Source organism: Canis lupus, chromosome 32, assembly GCF_048164855.1.
Source record: "Canis lupus baileyi chromosome 32, mCanLup2.hap1, whole genome shotgun sequence".
NCBI classification, from domain to species: Eukaryota; Metazoa; Chordata; class Mammalia; order Carnivora; family Canidae; genus Canis; species Canis lupus.
The window spans coordinates 35,108,246-35,128,145 of NC_132869.1; the positions used below are offsets into that span (position 1 = coordinate 35,108,246).

Here is a 19,900-nt window from a genome sequence, read left to right on the forward strand (position 1 = left end):
CTCCCATAAAAGAAACTTACATGTATTTTTTAAATGGACAACAGTGTATTTGTATATGCTATTGAATCAAGAGTAAAAGGTGATGTTATTAATACAGCGTAGAAGAGATTTTATAAAAAATCCTCCTCTGCCCCACCCCTAAATAGAGATTTAAACTCTGGGCTTACATTGCTGGGCTAAGTGTGATTATGAGCTAATGTTTTTGTAGTTTATGCCAACATTTCAAAAATCTCTTTCAGGTTCTCATATTTCCTCTAGGATTTGCCACATGTTAGCAATAAAGAAGATGGCTAATTGTGTTTCTTTATTCTTTCTTTGTTTAGGATGTGATAGGCCAGGTTCTGCCTGAAGCAACAACCACAGCATTTGAATGTAAGTCTGGCTTGTATACTTTCTTGACTATTTCTTTCTGCAGTAATTTTTCAAAGGGTTTATGGGTTGCATTACTTTAGAAAGTGACAAAAACAGATTATTTATGATCATCATATGGTACATTTAAATATTTATAAATTAATGCAAGTTTAATGATGATACTAAACTGAGTAATATTTTCTTATTTAATCATATCTTGGGTGTGCATATTTCTATAATATAGCTTTAATTACCAACATGACCTTTATCTGCTCTTGCTCCTCACTATAATAATATTGTGGGACAAAATGAAACGTGTAAACTACCTGTAGGCCAGTGATTATTGATTAAAAGATTGTAATCCATTGCTGCTTTTAAACAGCAACAGAGTAGAGCTTTTGAGCGAGCATTGCTTAGAATAATTCTGTTTTAGTGGAGCTTGGTGTGGCTGCTACATGATGACCGTAGCCCTTCAGGTCTTGAGTCTTTTCTTCTTGCTGCCTACCACTCCAAACCAGTTGGCTTCGGGATTGGGTGGGGGCTGGATGGACTCGAAAACTAGTTTTGACATGAGCCAGGTCATTGCAGGAGGTGATGTGAGGGTCTAGGATGTTAAGATGAAGATAGAATAGGGGCTCTGATGTTGCAAAGGATAGAATAAGGATTTTTAGCTGTGATTCCCATCTATTTTTTTGAAGGTGAGGGCTACTTTTCCATGAGAAGATGTACAGTTTTTTCCTACATTATAGTGTACTTATTGGTTTTTAAGCAGATGGTTAATGACAGTGAGTACAATGTCCTTTCTTTTATTTATGTTCCCTTTGGAGGACAATTTGGCAGTCCTTACTACCAAAATATAAAATGTGCAAAACCTTTGATTCAGCAGTTTCGTGTCTAGGAAGCTGTTCAACAGAAATACCTGCCCATGTGTTGAATGACCTTCAAACAAAATATTCATTGTGGAATGATTCTTAATAGCAAAAAATTAGAGAAAAGTAAATGCCTAGAATAATGGATTAATAAATTATCCTTTATCTGAAGCAGCAGGCAGTTTGAACAACAGCTAAAAAGAATGAGTTAGGAATTTATGCATTGACATGGAAAGATTGTTGAATAAACAAATAGTATGTGTGGTGTGATCCAATTTTGTAAATAGCTAATCCCACTTCATGTCCATATTGAGAGACAAGGATCTGAAGTGTGCCCACCACAGTGCCTTCCAGTGGTTCCCCCTGGAAAGTGGACTTGAGGTTAGAATAGGGGATGGTTGGCTAAATGAGCTCACTTTTTCCTTTCTAGATTTCTCTTTTATTTGAATATTTTTAATAATCCTTTCATATATTTAAAAGTCACTTGTGTAAAACTCTTAAAATAATTAGTATTTTATTAATCACTCTGGACTGTATATACTTCTGAAAAATGGTACATGTATCTGAAATACATGTTAGTGTTGCAAGCTCTTCACACCCTTTTTGGTAAGTCTTTGGTGGTGCCAGATCTGTCACTGTTAACATCTGTCACTGTTGCCAGATGCTGTGCTAAAAATATTCCATGATTATCTCATTTAATTTAACCTTCACAAGATCCCCATAAAGTGCTTCAAAGGACTATTTTGTTTTTGTTTTAATCTTATTTTATTTAAATTCAATTAATTAACACATAGTATATTTTATTAGTTTCAGAGATAGATAGAGTTCAGTGATTCATCAGTTGCATGTAACACCCAGTGCTCATTACATCATGTGCTCTCCTTAATTCCAGTCACCCAGTTGCCCAATCCCCCCACCTCCTCCACTCTAGCAACCCTTAGTTTGTTTCCAATGATTAAGACTCTCCTATAGTTATTAGTTCCATTTTAGTTGAGGAAAGGACATATCCTTTGAACAGCTTGCTCAAAGTATAATTAGTGGTGAAGTGGACTTTCCTGTATAGAATCCAGAGCATGTATAGATTCTCAGCCACTTTTGATACTTGTTCTGCGAGTTGTCATAGTTCTTGAAATCACTTCTTCTGATTGCTCATTATTGTAGTAGAAAAGAAGCTTACTTTGTACTTTTGCCTTCTGGGTCCCACAGAGTGGCTTGATGTACCTCTGTCCCACTGAGTTAGGGTTCGTAGTAATAACATTGATTATTGTAGCTGTCATTTATTGATGGCTTGCTCTGTGCCTGACAATAGACTAGATGATTTACCTAGATTGTTGCTAATCCTTAAAAAACTCTGTGAGGTAGGGAAAGTATACCTTTGGGAAACTGAGGCTCAGAGACAAGAAATGATTACCAAAGTTCATCAGTGTAGTGGAACCAAATTTAAATACAGTGGTTTTTGACTGTGAAGCATGCACTCTTTAGAGCTAAGTATGTTGAAAGCCTACAAAGTGTGTTAAGTATGGTTTACATGGCTTATGGGTTTTGGTTTATGGTTTGATGGAACTCTTAAATAAATAAACTAATCAAAGACATATTTATGGTAATATATTTAATACTGAAAGTATATCTAACACTAAGAAAAAAATATTTAGGGCAGCCCCTGTGGCCCAGCGATTTAGCGCCACCTTCAGTCCAGGGCGTGATCCTAGAGACCTGAGATCGAGTCCCACATCAGGCTCCCTGTGTGGAGCCTGCTTCTCCCTCTGCCTGTGTCTCTGCCTCTCTCTCTCTCTCTGTCTGTCATGAATAAATAAATAAAATCTTTTAAAAGAATGTTTAGATTTCTAGATTTAAGTTCTTAAGAGATGTTGTTCCTTCTTTACTGAGTCGAGGGTAGTAGCTCTATACTTATCTGTGTCTCCACCAGTTCTAAGCAAAACCAAAACCAAAACTAAAACCCCAAAACACAGACAAAATAGTAACAGTCCTTTGTTTCTTCAGTTTAGATTAAAATCCTAGCCTGGCTTTTTTCATGGTTGCTCTAGGTGACCTTATATACTGAACCAAAGACCTGAACTAGTAAATGGAATCTATGTAGAAGAAATATTTGGGAAGATACAGTTTGTAAGCTAATTTGCTGACATTTTTGAGCTGTTTCTGTGGTGTATAGCTATGAGTGAACAACTCCTGGATAAATAAAACCTTGATCAAAGATGTATTTATGGTACTATATTCAATATTGAAAAGTACATGTAACACTAGTTGGTTTCTTTTGCAAAAGAGATGGTATTATGCTTAGTGATAGGAATCAAGCAACAGGAGAAAGGATGTTGTCAAATTTACCAAGGAAATGAGTTGATAAGTGGAAAGGAGGAGAAAGGTAATTATACAGTTTCTTCAGTTCAGAGAAGTGCCATGTATTCACTGAGACCTCAGATCCCCACAGATGGGGTTAATCTCTCTCTACACCTTTGCTACAGCAGGTAACCCAGCAGGTAACCTGTTAGCCTTCTGATGGGATGGCTGTGTGCGCATTTCCCTTCCTCACTAGACTTTGAATGACTTGATGACAGGTACCATGTTTTACTCCACTCTTGTTCTCTTCTTAGTACTTAGCTTAGTGCCTTGTGGGAATGCCATTACTGAATAAAATGGAATGTTGGTCCCTATTCAGATGAGAAATTTAAAATTAATGTGACCTAATGCTAAGTAAGTAATTTGCTTTTTTGGATTATTTGTGCTGTTGCCCAGGCCCGGGATATAAACTGGCTGGTCAGGTGGACCAGTCAGGCTCCAAATTCAAATTCAAATTCCCACACTTGACTAGGCCCTCTGTCCTGAGGGGAAGAGTCTATCGTGCCTGTGTTCTTTCTGGTTTCTGTTCCTGGGAATAGTGTTCCCAAGGGGAGTTAAGCTGGCTGAAGGGAGACAGGCCCATTTGTGCTGAATTCAGCTCTTGGACCGATGGCCCTAAACCTTTTTCATCTTACTGCTTTTAGGTCCTTTTCCCTTTATAACTAGAGTGCAAAAAATATTTTCCAATATCTAGAGCTTGGTTTCTTTTTTTAATTAAGAAGGTATAGATGATTTAAAAAAATAATTTAAGCAGCATAAAAATGATGAAAGGAAAACTAAAAGTCCCCATTTCCCCAATTCACTGTTAACAACTTTTTCTGTAGCCTTAGGGAGGTTTTCTCTGTATGTGATACATACTATACCACAACTGGATTCCTATGCCCCGGCTTAGAGTATATATTGGACCTCTTTCCAACATCAGCGTGCACAAATCAACTTCAGTCCTTTGGATGACTATATTATACCTAATTTTATGGCCATGGCTTAATTTATTTAACCTACTGATAGACCACTCTTAAGTAGTTAGCAGTTTTTTAGTATTAGAAAAAATGCCGCAGTCAACAGCATCGCCTTATATCTTTCTACGTTGTGGAAATATATTTGTGCGATAAATTCCCAGGAGTTGAAACTGCTGAGACAAAGAGTACCCCTATTTTACATTTTAATAGCTATTACCATGTTGCTCTCTAAAGGGTAGAACCAATTTATACTCCCACCAACAATGTTTGAGAGTGTCCATTTCTCTCTACCCTCACCAAATCTGGGTATTTTTTTCTTAGCAAACTTCCTGGTCAATGTCAGTTTGAAAGGTGGGAAAGATTATGATGTTACTGTTTTACTTTGTATCAATTAAATGAGTTTGAGTATCCTTTCATTTGTATTTTGGTCATTTGTATTTAAGTTCTGTGACTATTTTATCACCTTTGCCCATTTTCCTTTTAGGTTATAGATTTCAAATTGATTTAAAGGATTTTCCAATATTAAAAAAACTAGGGCTTTGTCTTATATTTTGGAGCTATTTTTACCTAGTTTACTGCTTTCCTTTCAGGTTGCTTTGGTCTTTTTCCCCCCCCTCTTCTTTTTTTTTCCATGGAGAAGGTTGAAGTTTTTACTTGGTCAAATTTATCATATTGCCCTTTGTGACTTCTGGATTTATGTCATTCTTAGGAAGGTCTTCCACATTCCAAATATTGAAAAAACATTCATCCATAGTCATTTTGCTCTACTTTTATAGGGTTAAGCACAAGCACATTGGGTATGTATATAAGTACATATGTTCATATGTGTATTTGTGTGGGTTTTTTTTTTTTTTTTTCCTGAAAAGAGCCTGCATTTTTATTACAGAGGTCACAAGATTTCAAATTTTTGTACCATTTCCAGTCTATTTTGGTGAAAAGAGGAGTCAGGTGGGGAATCCAACTTTATTTTTCAAACACATAGACAGCTGACTCCATACCAGTTATTGAATAATTTGTCTTTTCCCAAATGTGAGAACATTCCTGAGACGAAGCTTAATTCCATTACCATAAAAAGTCTTGTATGTTTGCATGTGTGGGTCCTACATATGCTGTAGGAGCTTGACATTCATACAGGCCCAGAGACCCCTGCTGATTTCCACAGTTTCATTAACAGATTAATGAGTGCACCAACACACAGGCGATAAAAATCAGCTGTGCCCACTAATTAGTTTCCTGTACATATCTGTTACATGTGCTCTTCTTCCTGGATTGTCTCTAGACAGGTGACTGCTGCAAAGTGACTGATGGAGTGGTGGTAATGGGCAGTAAATTATTCCTGGTGACTTAAAAGATGCATTTAAGTTTATGTAGACAAGTGCTGACTTATACCTATAAATACCACATGGTCCCCCTTTTCCATGGCTCTCTGACTTCACGTTTTGCTCCGTAGCCTTCATAAGTATCATAAGTATCTTCACACTTGTCAAACCGTGCCTCTGAGTTTTGGCTCATAAAATATGATTGTAGGATAAATCTTTATTTTACTAATGCCTTTCTTCATCCATGATCCTTTTATGCTCACTTCTCATTTCAGTTGTTTTTTGAATTTCTGGAAGATTATTTTGGGTAGAATTTTAAAACCAATTCATCTTTTTTTTTTAAGATTTTATTTTTAAGTATTCTCTACACCCAACATGGGACTTGAACTCATAACCCCAAGATCAAGAGTTGCATGCTCCACCAACTGAGCTAGCCAGGCACCCCCAGTTCATCATTTTAAATTTGGTATAACAGGGCCATTTAAAGCAAATTGTAAGTTATATAAGTCACAATTTCTTACAGTATAGAAAACTATGGTAGCTGTTTACTGGAGAAATACCTTTAGGGTATATACCCTTCATGTCCAAACAGCAAAGACAGTGTCATTAAAAATAGTTAGATGAGAACCCTTTTTTGCTTTGGAGAGAAGTCTGAATTATAAAATATTTGGAAATCAAGTTAGGAAGTTTGGAAGTTTCACTTATGAAGTTTGGAAGTTTCACTTAGGAAGTTTCACTTCATAAAAACTTCATTAAACTTATGAAGTTTCACTTTCTTAAACTGCAGTATGTATAAAAGATAAGCAGCTATTTATAAGTAAAATTAGGTTGATGAAAAATTGTAACAATAGTACACAGTCTAAAAATGATTTAACAGTATGAGTCAATTATGCACCCTAGAATTTGAGACTATCTGAAGAGAGTTTTAATTTATTGAAATTTTGGTTTGTAGTATCATCCACGTGCAAAGTCCAGATCCTTTTTAGTCTATGAGAATAGTAGCTTAATAGTAGTTTTGCTATTTTGTATGAGAATTAAGGAAGTTTAAGTCCTTTATTCAAGTACCAGGCTAGTTGCTCCTTAAGGGGACTAGACAAGACTGCTTATTCTTGAGCCTCTAGAAACCCTATCATAGCATTTGGCACATAGTAGATGCTCAATATGTGTTTCAGGAATGCATGGATAGTTGAAGGAATGAAGTATAAAGGCAAACCTTCTATATCTCATCCATCAGAAAATCCCATTAGCTCTTGCTTTAAAATATGTCTAGCATATGATGACTGCTCAGAATCTCAGCTTGGTTCAGGCCACCATCATCTCTCACCTGGACTAGGATGGTGGTCTTCTCACTGGTTTCCCTGTTTCCGCTTTTGCCTCCACACAGCCTGTTCTGCACATAGCAGCCAAAGTGATCCTTTAGAAGTGAGATCACAGCACTTGGCACCCTCCAGTGATTTCCATCTAACTCAGGAGTAAAAGCCAAGTCTTTAAAATACCCTAGAAGGTACTGCATTTTCTCATTTGCCCTCAGCGTCAGCAGCGTTGCTTCTCTGAACTGTTTCCCCTCCCACCTCTCATGCTGTACTACCTACTCTGCCTTTCTTTCAGTCTCTCGAACATGCCGGATATTCATCTACCTCAAGGCCTTTGCATTAGCAGTTCCTTCTGCCCGCAAGACCCTTTCCCCAGATAGCTGTGCAGCGCAGCCCCCTCATCCCCTTCAAGTCTATCTCAACTGGAATGTAAGCACTAAGAGGGCAAGGCTTTTTTTTTTTTTCTTTTTCTGCTGTCACTATCACCCGTGCCAATAACATTGCTCACTACATAGTGGGCACTTGCATATTTGTTGGGGAGAGGAAAGGAGCAAAGAAATGAAGAAGGAATCAGGAGGTGGGGGCATGGAGCTAAAATTCATGGCTGAGATGATTTGGCCATAGAAATTGGGATTGCTAGTCCTGTCCAGATCTTAGATGCCATACCTGAGAAGGGCTCTGCAAACTTGACAACCTTTCTGATAATTTCTTGTTGAATGTCTTTCTAATCTCTAAAATTATGTTTGCATTTCTTTCCTCTTGTCTTGGGAAAATGCCTTTGCTGTAGTTCTAATTGACTCTCACCTGGCACTGAAGGATTGTGACAAATGACATATAATATATTGCCTTAACTTTCTGCTGTTCTTTGTAGGATCTAGATTGTTTCTCTCGAAAGCCCACTTGAGCCCCGTCACTGTAGTGGGTGCTGTTTTGTTGAGAGCTCCCTGGCGTCTGCCAGTTGACGGCTGTTTACCTTGATAGGCACTGTGCTTGCCATTCTGACCGCCCTTACCTGAGGCTGCCTCTCCTCTATTGGGCCTTTATGTTCCTCCTCTTGGTTTCTCTTTTGGATTGCATGTTGCTCCAAATAAAATTGCTAACAACATATGGCCTGTTATGATTCTCTTTTCCCAAACTCTGCCATTTTGTATATTTGTGACACACTGCAGATTTTGTGAAGATTGCTTCATAATATTTGTTTACCATCTGCTGCACTCTATTTGGTATCTTGCTAGGATTTTTTCCTCCATTTTAAGTGACATTAACAAAATCCAGCCAGTACATAGACTTTCTGGTTCTACTTTTGCTTCCCTAATGTGCTGGAAAATCATATTACTATGCTCCAGGCAACTAGAGAAGTCTGGAATTCTCATTGTGAACCAGTGTATCAGATCTTTCGCATGCACCACCCCCCTCCCTTGGTCATATCTAGTAATGCTTTTTTGGTCAGATGGTAAAGAACCTCTAAAAGACAAAAAGTTCAAATTATTTTTTCTACTCCTCTTTACTTAGTATCACTACTTTCTAGCATTCTTCAGCAACATATTTATAACCTTGAAACTCTTAGTGCCACTTTAGTAAGTTTTTATGATTTACAGTTCCACTTAGTGTTCATTTTATAGCTAATCCAGTTTGATAGGCAAATAGCCAGAGTCAGCTAGAATGTGTGTTTCCAACTTTTAACAGAGAAGTATTTTAAATTATTGTTATACTAAATTGCTTGGTCTGTCTTTCTGCTTTATCCTTTAATACTTCTAATACCTGTCAATTCATTGTCTTTATTTTAAAGATTATTTATCTGTTTGTTTATTTGAGGGAGGGAGAGGGAGAGCACCCATGAGTAGGGGGAGGGGCAAAGGGGGAGGGAGAGAATCTCAAGCTGACTCCACCCTGAGCATGGAGTCTGACTTGGGGCTTGATCCCACAATCCTGAGATCATGACCTGAATCGAAACTTTTTTTTTTTAAGATTTCATTTATTTATGAGAGACACACAGAGAGAGGCAGAGACATAGGCAGAGGGAGAAGCAGGCCCCATGCAGAGAGCCCAATGTGGGACTTGATCCCAGGACTCCAGTTGGATCACACCCTGAGCCAAAGGCAGATGCTCAACTGCTGAGCCACCCAGGCATCTCCTGAATCGAAACATAGTTGGATGCTCAACCAGCTGAGCCACCAGGCATCCCTACTTGTCTTTATTTTAAAACATTTTTTACAGCTTTATTGAGATACAATTGACATATATAACATTGTGTAAATTTAAAATGTACAACCTGCTGATTTGATACAGTTACATATTCCAAGCTGATTTTCACCATAGCATTAGGTAATACTAATACTTCTATCCTGTTACATAATTACCATTTCTTTTTTGTGGTCAAAACATTTAAGATTTACTTTCAGCAACGTTCAAATATATGTTACAGTGTTGGAGCACCTGGGTGACAGAGTCCATTAAGCATCTGATCTTGGTTTTGACTCAGGTCATGGTCTCAGGATTGTGGGATTGAGCCCTGCATTGGGCTCTGTGCTCAGCATAGAGTCTGCTTAAGACTCTCTCTCTCTCTCCCTCTCTCTCTGCCTATCTCCCCCACGGATGCATGCACACTCTCTAAGATGGATAAATAAATCTTAAAAAAAAAGTTACAGTGTTATTAGCATTAATCACCATGCTCTACATTAGATCCCCAGACCTTGTTATACTTATAACTAGAAGTTTATACCCTTTGGCAGAGGCTCCCCATTTGTCTACACCCCAACCCCTCATAATCACACTTTCTGCTTCTCTAAGTTTAGGTTTTTTTTTTTTTAAAGATTTATTTATTTATTTTAGAGGGGAGGGACAAAGGGAGAGGGAGAGAGAATCCTGAGCAGACTCTGTGCACTGAACACAGAGATCACAATCGGACCCCAAACTAAGAGTCAGACGCTTAACCAACTGTACCACTCAAGTATCCTTAAGTTTGGCTTTTTAAAATTTCACATATACATGGTCTCATGCAGTATTTGTTTTTTTCTGACTGACTTTACTTAGTGTCATATCCTCCTCAGGGTTCATCCAAGTTGTTGCAAATGGCAGAATGTCTTTCTTTTTCATGGCTGAGTGATATTCCATTGTATACGTATATCAGATCTTAAGCAATTCATCTGTTGGTGAACACTTAAGTAGTTTCCATATATTGGCTATTGTGAATACTGCTGTAGTGAACATGGAGGTTCATATATCTCTTTGTCAGAGTGATTTGGTTTGCTTTGGATAGATGCCCAGAAATAGAATTGCTAGATCACATGGTAGTTCTGTTTTTAATATTTTGAGAAACTTCCATACTGTTTCCCATAGTGGCTGCACCAGTTTACATTCTCACCAACAGTGCACAAGGGTTACCTTTTCTCTACATCCTCACCAACATTTGTAATCTCTTGTCAACTTTGAGGATAGCCATTCTGACAGATGTGAGGTGATAGCAGATCACTTTTTTTTTTTAAGATTTTATTTATTGGGATCCCTGGGTGGCGCGGCGGTTTGGCGCCTGCCTTCGGCCCAGGGCGCAATCCTGGAGACCCGGGATCGAGTCCCGCGTCGGGCTCCCTGCATGGAGCCTGCTTCTCCCTCTGCCTATGTCTCTCCCTCTCTCTCTCTCTCTCTCTCTCTGTGTGTGACTATCATGAATAAATAAATAAAATCTTAAAAAAAAAAGATTTTATTTATTTATGAGAGACACACACACACACACACAGAGAGAGGGAGCTAAGAAAGAGAGAAATAGAGAAAGAAAGATGGAGAGAGGGAGGGAGGGAGGGAGGAAGGGCTAGATTCCTATATAGTCCCTTATAAATGTAATATGCTTAAGCCTGTGCTGTCTTTGTTACTGAAAGTGGCCACTCTCTGCCTTTTATCCAGAAGACAAGCAGCTCTTAGTAGCATAGTACAGTAGTGACTCTGGACAGCTCTTAGTTGTGTAGATATTTCGATAGTGTGACTCGATGATACTGATTTACAGTGAGTTGGGGAACTCTTTGGGAGTGAACCACGATCAGTCCAGGATCCTGGAACAAATGCTTTGGAGAGAAACCCCAGTGAGAGCAGTTGGCTTGGTCACTGAGCAGGGCTGGCTCAACTGCTGGTTCCCATCATGCTGTTAGATAGATTGCTATTGGCTGCTGGGAGAAAAAGGAAGTAGCATTTTGCTCCAGAATAGGCTAATTAGGAAAGAATACAAGCTCGCTCCTAGGGTTTCTAGGGCCTGGCCACTGAGCAGGGGGATATCTTCAGAGCTGCAGCTGGATTGGAGGGAGGGCCACTGGGGTGTGGCAGGCAAAGATCCGTGTGCTGGACTGAACTCCCTCTGTATGTTCAGTAAGCATCCCCAGAGCATGTCATGTAAGCTCATTTTCTTCATTACCTGAGATTTGTCTGTTTCTCCAGGCTTGGGATCAGGTTCTCTGCATCTGATCAAATCAGCAACTAGATATACAAGAGTGACCAATAATAATAATAATAATAAACAACAACAACAACACTGACTGTTTAACAGGTACATCAGAGCTGAAGCATCCAAACTGAGAGAGAGCCTGCCCCTTCCAAGTTGTCCCCTGTGAAGCTCTACTTCTTCCAGCAGTGCTTCTATTGCTCAAAATGTTTTTTGGCATTTTTCTTTCAACCATATATTTAAAATCTATCACATAGGCTGTTTTGTTGACAGATCTTTATTTTTAGAGGCTTGAAATAGCTAACTAAATACTTAGAAATAAACAAAAGTCATTCTGAGTCCTGCCTGGCAGATAGTGTGGGTGAATGATCAGACAGGCACCATTTTGGGTTAAAAATGAGATCTGATAGGGGTGCCTGACTGGCTCTGTTGGTAGAACATGTGATTCTTGATCTTAGCATTGTTAGTTCGAGCCCCACATTGAATGTAGAGTTTAACTTAAAAAAAAAAAAAAAACTTAAACAAAACAGGAGAGGGGCACCTGTGTGGCTCAGTAGTTGAGTGTCTGCCTTTGACTTTGGTCATGATACTGGGGTCCTGGGATCAGGAGCCTGCTTCTCCCTCTGCCTATGTCTCTGTCTCTCTCTGGGCCTCTCATGAATAAATAAAATCTTTAAAAAACAAACAAACAAAAATGAGATCTGATATTTTCATGTGGTCTATCTTTGGGTTTTCAAAACATCCATCTTTCTTTCTTTCTTTCTTTCTTTCTTTCTTTCTTTCTTTCTTTCTTTCTTTCTTTCTTTCTTTCTTTCTTTCTTCTTCTTTTTTTTTTAAAGATTTTATTTATTTATTCATGAGAGTCCCAGAGAGAGACAGAGACATAAACAGAGGGAGAAGTAGGCTCCCAAAGGAAGCCTGACCCAGGACTCCATCCCAGGACCCTGGGATCACAACCTAAGCCAAAGGCAGACACTCAACCACTGAACCATGCAGGCAGCCCCCTTAAAGCAGTTTTCATAGATGTATTTCAAAACTATTTTGAACAGGAGAAGCATCATGGAAATAAGTTTCTGGATGTGGCTGCTTTGATGATACCCTTATTCAAATGTGTACATTCTGGTTGTGTATTTTGTAGAGTCTAGTTATCCTCCAGTTTTAAGACTATCAGATTTTTTTCAAAATTGTGTGAGTAGCCATTTGAAGCTCATTATAGTCAGAGTACCCAACAGAAATGAAACTGTTCAGAAAGAGCAAGTGAGCTACCAGATAGAATGGGATATAGGGATAGCTGTGTTAGAGTTGCTTCACAAGTTAATCTTATACTAGGCTCCCTATTCTTCTGTGGAAAGGGAGTAGTAGTAATCAAGTCACACTGTCCACACAACAGGATCACTGTGAGGTTTTTAAGGAGGTATGGTGTATGGAGTATGAAATCATGGTGCTTTGTGTGTAGTCATGTTCAGTACAGGTGAGCCATTTTTATCATGCCACTGTGACATGATAGCTTGCCTCAGAGGGAGGAAGACTGGACAAATAAAGGAGAGGGTGCTGTGTGGGAAAGAAGGACAAGACTGGCCTCCTTCAGTGTTTAAAGTCCTTCACACCAAACCTGTTTAGTCACACTCCAGTGACATGTTAGCCTAGATACCTGTCATGCTTGACATAAGCAGTATTTTAATTTTCAGCTGTCCCCAAAATTTTTGGCTCTTTATGGAGACCGCTCACATTCTGAACAACAAAAACCCCAACAAAACAACAAACCGATAACCTCGACATCCTAAAAAATACGGTGTTGAAGATTTGGCTCTCAAGTTGTGGAAAGCAGTTGTGTTATGTTTCCAGCTGACACAGTTCTTGTGCATTTCAAAATTGCAAATCTCACCACTCGCACTGTGTTGCCTTTGAAACAGATGAAGATGAAGATGGTGACCGAATTACAGTGAGGAGTGATGAAGAAATGAAGGCCATGCTGTCTTATGTAAGTGTCACAAATGAGGACGATTGTAACATGTTAATGTAATCGCGGGCACTGTTTCTCAGCATGGTGAAGATGTAAAAGTAAATCACGGCTACCATAACATTCTTCTATCAAATGCATAAGGGTTTCAAGGATTTCTTTACGTTAAAGTTAAGGGCATTCTTTTCAAAAGACACTTACTGATCATATCACAAACATTAAGAATAATGCATCTTAATGACTTTTGCATTAGGTACGGTGCAGACTCCATGGGCTGTCAGCTTCCTGTATTTTTTATGCAGTACTTAAAGTAACGGCTCATTAAAAATGAACCCCTGGGCTCTAAAAAATTTTTCAAAATCTACTTTCAACTGGAGATCTCTTTCACCCTTCCAAACAGACTATAGTTATAATGTAGCTGCAGGCTTAGTATGGATACATGATCTAAAAATGTACTCTCAGATATTTTATGCACTAACTGACCTTTTTTTTTTTTCCATCCCAAAATGAACTACGGGGTTACTTAGTGAATCAGAGTGATTTGAATATATCCTGAAATGACTTTTCTTTTATGTTTCAATTTTTAGTGAAAATCTGCCTTAGTGTTTGTCTAGGACAGAAGTAGATAAGCAAGATAAGAGCAAAGGGTACATATCTAAAACTTTAATACCAAGCTGGACAAATCCATCTCTGATGAAGAGGCATAGTAGCTTTCCTGAGCCCTGTTTTGTACTGTCCTCTTATTTTGTTTTATTTCCTCTTATTCATTTTATTTTCTTTTATCCGAGTTTGTAATCTGTTTACAAAACCTTTTCTATTGGCCCAGAAGAGAGAGCCCTGGACTCGAGTCCTGCTCTCCGCTGGCTTGCTGGCTTTAGGCACATCACTTAACCTTCCTGGGCTATCGCTGCCTCATCTGTCAATTGTGGATAATACTCCTCTCTTTTCTACTGCACAGGGTCATTGTAATGATTAAATGGGATAATAGATGTGAAAGCCCTTTGAAAAGTAAAAGTTCTATACAAATGCAAAGTGGTATTATGGTGGAAATGATGGAATCAGGGCCCTTGCTTGTCAGTGAGACTCTGATTGTAGCCAACAGTGAGGTTGTAGGTTTTTGATGGACCTCAGCTTCAACCGGGATATTGTTTCATCGTAATGAAAACTGTAAAATATCTGTAAGGGTTTCCGCCAATAGTTTTAATTTAGGGTAGGAGGAAAGAGAACAAGAAGGATGGCATGATTAACAGAGCGTTGCATTCAGACCAGCACAGAGTAGGAAAAGTCAATTTCCCATTGACTTCCCATTAACTTATTTGAGAGTCTTTGTGCACTGAGAATTTAGAGCAGGGCTCATCAGTACCTTGAAAGGCAGAGGAGGATTGTCTGCTGAAAGGTCTAGCACTAGTATTGATAGATTGGCTAACTCTCCTGAGAATGTGACATGCTCATTTTTAGAAAACACACATACACAGATGGGTTCTAGTTTTTCAACATACATCCACTGCAGAGAGCACATTACTGACATCACTGTATTTTTATTATGTCTCTGACATCGCCACACACAAAGGTGTGCTTTAAAAAATGTGCTTTTGGGAAGATCTGACAAATTGTGCCTTTTGAGAAATGTTATGCATGTGATCATAGTGATAATAATCATTCCCATTTCTAACTGCCTACTATATATGTACTAGATGCCAAAGGTATTTAATTTTCAATGGTTTTAATAATGATTTGGTGAGATAGATATTAGCATCCCTATGTTTCAGATGAGGAAGCCATGGCTAAGACATATGCCCAAGGTCTTAGGGCTAGTATGAATGCGAATGTGAAGTTTATGTTCAGCCTCTCCCTATGTGAAAACTGATCTGTAAGAGGTGTTTTATGCTGTTTTCTCCCATCCACCTCTTTGCACAGTAGTATGGGGGCTTTCTATGTCATTATTACATTCTGGATGATTTGTGTGTATGTAATACCTTAGTTGAGATATCTGTAGTATGTATTCCTTATGACTTATGCTTACTTTCTCAAATGCAGCACTTATTTTTGTGTTGTAGGAAAATATTAAGAGTTATATAATTGTCCTTAAACTCATAAGTTTCTGAGATTTCTGTAGAGCCACTTTTTAGTTTGAAAAGAAATCATCAAAAAAAAAAAAAAGAAATCATCTAGCTCATTGATCCCCAGATATGTAGATTTCATGAATTAATCAATTTTTGAACTAATTAATTTTCATTTTAGATTGGAGGACATAGGCATTGTAACATTTTACTTTGCCAGATGAACACATTAATAAAATAAATAATAAAAGTTATCTACTGTTGAACATTATTTTACTAACAGAGAAAAACTGAGAGTCATTTAAAGATTAAAAAATGATGGGCAGTACATAATCTCAAAAGTAAAGGTGACCATTACAGTGAGTAGATTTAGGAGCATCTGGATGGCTCAGTCAGTGGATTGTGTGACTTTTTACCTTGGGTTGTGGGTTCAAGCCCCATGTTGGGTGTAGAAACTACTTAAAAATAAAAAAAAGATAAAGTGAGTAAATTTAGTTTTATGTAAAACTCACTATATTCTTTTTTTCCCCTCATTTTTAAAAATTGAAGTATAGTCAACATATAATGTTATATTAGTTTCAGATCTACCACGTAGTGAATTAATATTGTTTATCAGTTTGCAATGGATGGTAAAGACTTTTTTATGAATTGACAGTGGTCCGAGCATTGTGGTTCACTGATCAGGTCAGGCTTTCTCATTAATTCACTTAAATATTTATACATGGGAACCTAAAGTCCCCAAAGGATTTTAACTTATGTTCCACTCCTCTGATTCTGAATGTTTGAGCAAAATCTTTTTAAATGAAAATATCCCTGAGAGAACAAGCTTTAAGTCATTTAAAGCCTAAATGGATTTCCTTTTCCTCTTATCTGTTGAGATAGTCCTACCATCATATATATGTTGTTTATGTAGAGTCAGGCTCTGAATAAACATTTTTAAAAGGTAAAGAGTAGGGGAATCATTTCCTCAAAAAGCACAAATAAAATTGGTTGCCTGTCATTTTGATCTGTTTTGGTTCTTTTTTAAAAATTTAATTAATTAAATTTATTTAAGAGAGAGCACGAGTGGGGTGGAGGAGGAGGAGCCAAAGGGAGAGGGAGAAGCAGACTCCCCACTGAGTGGGGGGTGGGGGGGTGGGGAGGCATGTGGGGCTCTATCCCCTGATCCTGGGATCATGATCTGAGCCAAAGGCAGATGCTTAACTGGCTGAACCACCCAGGTGCCCTTGATCTGTCTTGGTTCTTTTTTTTTTTTTTTTTTTAAGATTTTATTCATTTATTCATGAGAGACACACACAGAAAGAGTCAGAGACATAGGCAGAGGGAGAAGCACATTCCTCACAGGGAGCCTGATATGGAACTTGATCCGTGGACTCTGGGATCACGCCCTGAGCCGAAAGCAGATGCTCACCCACTGAGCCACCCAGGCATCCCTGTCTTGGTTCTTATGATTAAAATTCCTTTGGGTTCCAGTTTTTTGCTATAAGGAGAACCATTTGAACCTAATCTCACAATAGACTTTGGTTGATAGCCCTCAGTTGCTGATCTGTTATGGAAAACCTGCACAGTCTTTATTTTTCAGGTTCATTTTGACTGAAAACTTTTTGAATCCAGGATGTGGGTGGTGGAATAGGGAAGATATTGAGATGCTGACAGGTGACCCTGTATTTACTGTAAAAAGCAGCTTAGTTTTTCATGTCAAATTTAATAAATTTGTAGTACCCTTATTATTTCTTTAAAATCCATATGGGGAAAGCAAAACTAGAGACACTTTTACCAGAAATCCCTTAATCATTCTTTTCTATTGATTACAAAGGTTAAATGAATAAACAGCCGGGATGTCTGCATAAAATTAAGAAGAAAATTTGCAACATCTGAGTTGCAACTTGCAGAATTACTTTTTTCCCCCTTGAATGCAAGCATTTTCTGGCTTTGGGCCAATAGAAGCATAAGTTTTTATCAGTAATTTAAATAGATTTTCATATTAGACCTAAAAATGTTGCCTTTTTAATTGAAAACTTATCAATTATTTAAATTGCTAGCAGCCTTAGGCTGTTAATTTTATGTGTGCCATAATAATGGCATACAGTGGTTTTTGATACATGTTACAAATGGAGTATCGCATCGTGGTAAGGATTTGTCATGACAATAAGTTGTCGTGTGCTGTTAAATAATAACCAACATATTAAACCAAAGTCTGTTGTCACACATTAGTACCGTTTTATGTAAGTTATTTAGAAGTTGTATTCTTTTCTTCATTAGATATATTTTTAAGAGATAATGAGAAGAAAACAAAGCTATAATAAATTGTCTTTTAAGAAAATGTAAAGTAATTTGGTCTCCAAGGAGATATTTAATGTATTGAGAGAATCCAGCAGCCAAGTGTTATTACAGCACCATTGTGATCGCTCTCTGCGTTTTGTTATGAGTTTGTGTTAATCAACAATCTGTTTTTATAGCGTAGTTTCTTGTAAGTTATGTTGCTAGAATATTCCACTTCTGGGATCATGGCTTTTCCTCTGACACTATTGTATCTTTTTAATTCCTCCATAAAGTATTTTTTAATTAGAATCTGAAATGCTTTATTAGAAAAAAAAAGTACATACACCCAACTTACATATTCTGAAAACTAAATACCTGATCGTTGCTAATTATTTAAAGGGCTCTGTTAAATATTCCCTTAATATAGTTCACATTTTTGTTGATGTTCTTGTTTCCCCCTCTCATTTTCCAGAAAGATTAAAGATACAATGTTGTTTTTCTCCTTCCATCTTTCTGTATTTGTTGTCTGGCAGTGCTGGCTTCATTTCCTTTCAGCACCAAACAATAGTGCGGGGCCTTGTTTATTGATTCATCACAAGCTTTATCTATCACTGGGACCCAGTTATAGGAAGGGTTATTTTAATGTTAACCTCGGCTTTTGGGTGACCTTTCATTAAGAAACTCAGCAGTCCATTTTGCTTTTGTAAATGGATTCATATTTGTTTCTGCTAAATCGTGTGTCTAGTACAGGATTTATTACACCTGGTTCTCTCGATACTGAGAGGCTTGTGTGAGTGTAGTACAGTATTAACAAGAATAATTTTCTTCATTTTGCCCATTCTCTGCCTTTATAACATTTTTTCCATGTTGCCAGAAGAGTATGGGATGAGTTTAACTATAATGCCTCCCATTATGGCAGAGACCTTGCATTTTAGTGGAGTATAAGTATTCCCTTTGGTATACTTGACCATAGTGTACCTTTTTACATGTTGGGTACCATGAGGAAAGATACTCCTTGACCTTTGTAGCACCTTGTAAATTGGGATATGATTAGCTTTATCCTAGTATACATAACTTGGAGATTGCCTCTAAAATCATACAGTTACTCAAGTAGAGTCAGTAGGGAGCCTTAGAAGTCTTGTCCAGCTGTTTCATTTTATAGATAAGGAAACTGAGGCTCTCAGAGGGCAGATTTAGCTGGAGGTCTCATTGCCGATGAATGGGAAGGCCTGGATATGGTCCCACGTTTTGACTCCCAGTCTATTTACTTCTGGTGGTTTGAAATGATGTTTTTGTTTTGGCATCTATTGAGGTCTTGCTGAGGAAGCTTTGCAAATACTACTTTTTTCCTGATTTCAAATAAGAATGCTATTTATTAGAATGTTAGTGTACTTGAGTTTGAATAAGAATGAAAAAAAATACTTTGTGGGTTTTAAAATTTTAAATATTTTATTTATTTATTTGAGAGACAGAGAGTGTGTAAGCAAGGGGAGGGAGAGAGGCAGAGGGGGACGGAGAGAATCTGCACTGAGCATGGGGCCTGATGCAGGGCCAGATCTCAGGACCCTGAGATCATGATCTGAGCCAAAATCAAGGGTCGGAGAGAATCTGCACTGAGCATGGGGCCTGATGCAGGGCCAGATCTCAGGACCCTGAGATCATGATCTGAGCCAAAATCAAGGGTCAGGTGCTTACCTGAATGAGTGCCCTGGGTTTTGAAATTGTCAAGATTTTGTCCTTATCCACAAGGCTGCATTTTACCACAGAATTTGTTGCCCACTTAGGAGTTGAACATTTAACAGCACCAGGGCCTTTTGCTATTAAGTAGTTTTCTTCAAAGAGTAAGAGGTTGGAAGCTCATTTTCCGCATGGTGCTCCGTCTTAAATAGGTTCAACTTTGAACTTCCTTTGTATGTGGCAAAATCAGCTCAGTGCGGTTCACCTGAACAGCTGATAATGCAGCATATTCTCCTGGCAGGGTGGAGAAGTGGCACAAAGAGAGGTAAATGAATGAAATACGAAA

The 19,900-nt window shown here is 38.1% G+C and overlaps 1 protein-coding gene across 8 annotated transcripts in view; it reads left to right on the plus strand.

Annotated features, from left to right (window-relative positions):
- The window catches only part of MAP2K5 (mitogen-activated protein kinase kinase 5), a 255,259-nt gene that overhangs the window by 6,970 nt on the left and 228,389 nt on the right, over positions 1 to 19,900 (plus strand). For 6 of the 8 annotated variants that reach the window (XM_072809330.1, XM_072809331.1, XM_072809329.1 and 3 more), the window contains exons 2-3: positions 324 to 372; positions 13,509 to 13,576. In XM_072809330.1, coding sequence (XP_072665431.1) covers positions 324 to 372; positions 13,509 to 13,576 — 117 coding nt within the window. Of the gene's footprint in view, positions 1 to 323; positions 373 to 7,461; positions 7,596 to 13,508; positions 13,577 to 19,900 lie in introns of those variants that run through there. The other 2 variants (XM_072809332.1, XM_072809333.1) reach the window with 2 other exon arrangements.